This window comes from Capsicum annuum, unplaced genomic scaffold (assembly GCF_002878395.1).
Source record: "Capsicum annuum cultivar UCD-10X-F1 unplaced genomic scaffold, UCD10Xv1.1 ctg55035, whole genome shotgun sequence".
In the NCBI taxonomy this organism is placed as follows: Eukaryota; Viridiplantae; Streptophyta; class Magnoliopsida; order Solanales; family Solanaceae; genus Capsicum; species Capsicum annuum.
Window position 1 is genome coordinate 1 of NW_025863297.1, and position 1,704 is coordinate 1,704.

Here is a 1,704-nt window from a genome sequence, read left to right on the forward strand (position 1 = left end):
CACATAATGCACTAACATAAATATGAAGACAGAAATGCTTTCCTAAAAAAGAGGCCAGCCCGATGCACTAAAGCATCAAAAAAAGGCCGGAACCACAAGGTTTTATTGTACACAGCCTTACCTTGCATTTCTGCAAGAGGGTGTTCCCACTGCTTGAACACGTGACCCTCCACGTCACATGGCAACTACTTTACTCGTTACTCTAGGAAAAGGCCAAACCACAAAGGTTTATTGTGCATAGCCTTACCTTGCATTTCTGCAAGAGGCTGTTTCCACTGCTTGACCCCGTGATCTCCAAGTCACACGACAACTACTTTACTCATTACTCCAAGGCTCTCCTTCCTTCAATACAACAACAAAAGATCCTAATTTAAGAAAAGAAATGCATTCCAAAGATGCACCTTAAATACTCCAATAAAAGATCCCAAGTACAGTACAAGAAATGCACACCAAATATGCACCTTAACTAATCCATCAAAAGATCCTGATTTAAGTCCCGAGTTTTATGAATTCAGTTCACTAGAATTACAATCAAATCCTCCGATTCCCATCAACGTTGTCAAGCAATTGCTGCAGCCACTTCTTCGTCACACAATCCTCCTGATAAAATAACACAATGCGAAACCACCCATGGTCAGAAAAAAACAAGGGTCTAATGCCAGAAAAGGACTGCTACATGATCACTAACGGGGGGGGGGGGGTTTATGGAGCTATTATATTGCCAAGTATTACGTACACTAAGACGACTGCTGAAGGTGGTATCTCTAAGAATAAGAGGAAGATGAGTCCTCAGTACATCACATGCCCTGCCATAAGCCATGCACCTAGCCTTTAGCCGCACAGAAATGGGAAATCCCGAAGAGGATTGTCATATATCACACATAAGCAAGCTGAAAGTAAAACCCGGGATGGTGATATACAGAAAACCCATGTTGGTCGGACTCTCCAAAAATGTTGCTTCACCCATGTCGGATCCTTCAAAAGTGCATTAATTTTTGAGGATCTGCACGCCCCGATCAACATTTTTGAAGAGTCTCAGAAAACTAACCTTCGATTATAAGACAAACGAAGATAGCACCTAATTATGTGTTTCAGCAGAATAGATGAAGGTTGTTCAGCCAATGCGCCAACCATAATCCCTAAAACTTGGACTACCGCAAAAAACAATTCTGGTGTGGTACAGATGTAACTCAAACATAAATTATCTAGAAGGCATCTTCGCAGAATGAAAGTTGCAACCTGTCAGCATGAATTAATTAGATGCATAAATCTATTTAAGTCGAGGGAGGATTACTGGAAACTGGCATTGGGGAAACACTTACTGTTTTTGACAGTTCACTTCCCATCTGCATCGCACGCAAGCACCGCTGAATTATCTGTGTTGGAAGAAGAACCCTGATAATGTCAGTGTCATCTGCCTGCGCAAAGAAAATCAAAAGAAACAAAGTACCTTAAAGATTTAGAATAACAATTGATTAAGGTAGGTTAGAATACCATAAATAGCATATTAGCTGTTCAAATTATAATTAATCATGGGTTCCTTCTCATGCAATTCCCAGTAGATATGATCATGAATGAAATCTTTATACTAACAATCAAAGTAGAAATAGAAATACATTAGACTTATTACCTTCACGACAGCACCAATGACACCTAGGCTTGTAAGCCTCAAATACTCAAATGGTCTAGACTCGCTTGTTGTAT

General features: G+C 40.1%; 1 protein-coding gene across 1 annotated transcript; it reads right to left on the bottom strand.

Moving 5' to 3' along the window:
* Positions 1-322: 322 nt before the first annotated feature.
* On the bottom strand, positions 323-1,704 carry LOC124893172 (CCR4-NOT transcription complex subunit 9-like; the record flags this gene model as incomplete). The annotated part of the gene is given in 5 exon segments (XM_047404269.1): positions 323-600; positions 737-806; positions 1,049-1,239; positions 1,323-1,418; positions 1,631-1,704. Coding segments are annotated over 5 exon segments (500 nt in total), but the record flags the coding sequence as incomplete, so codon positions are not given.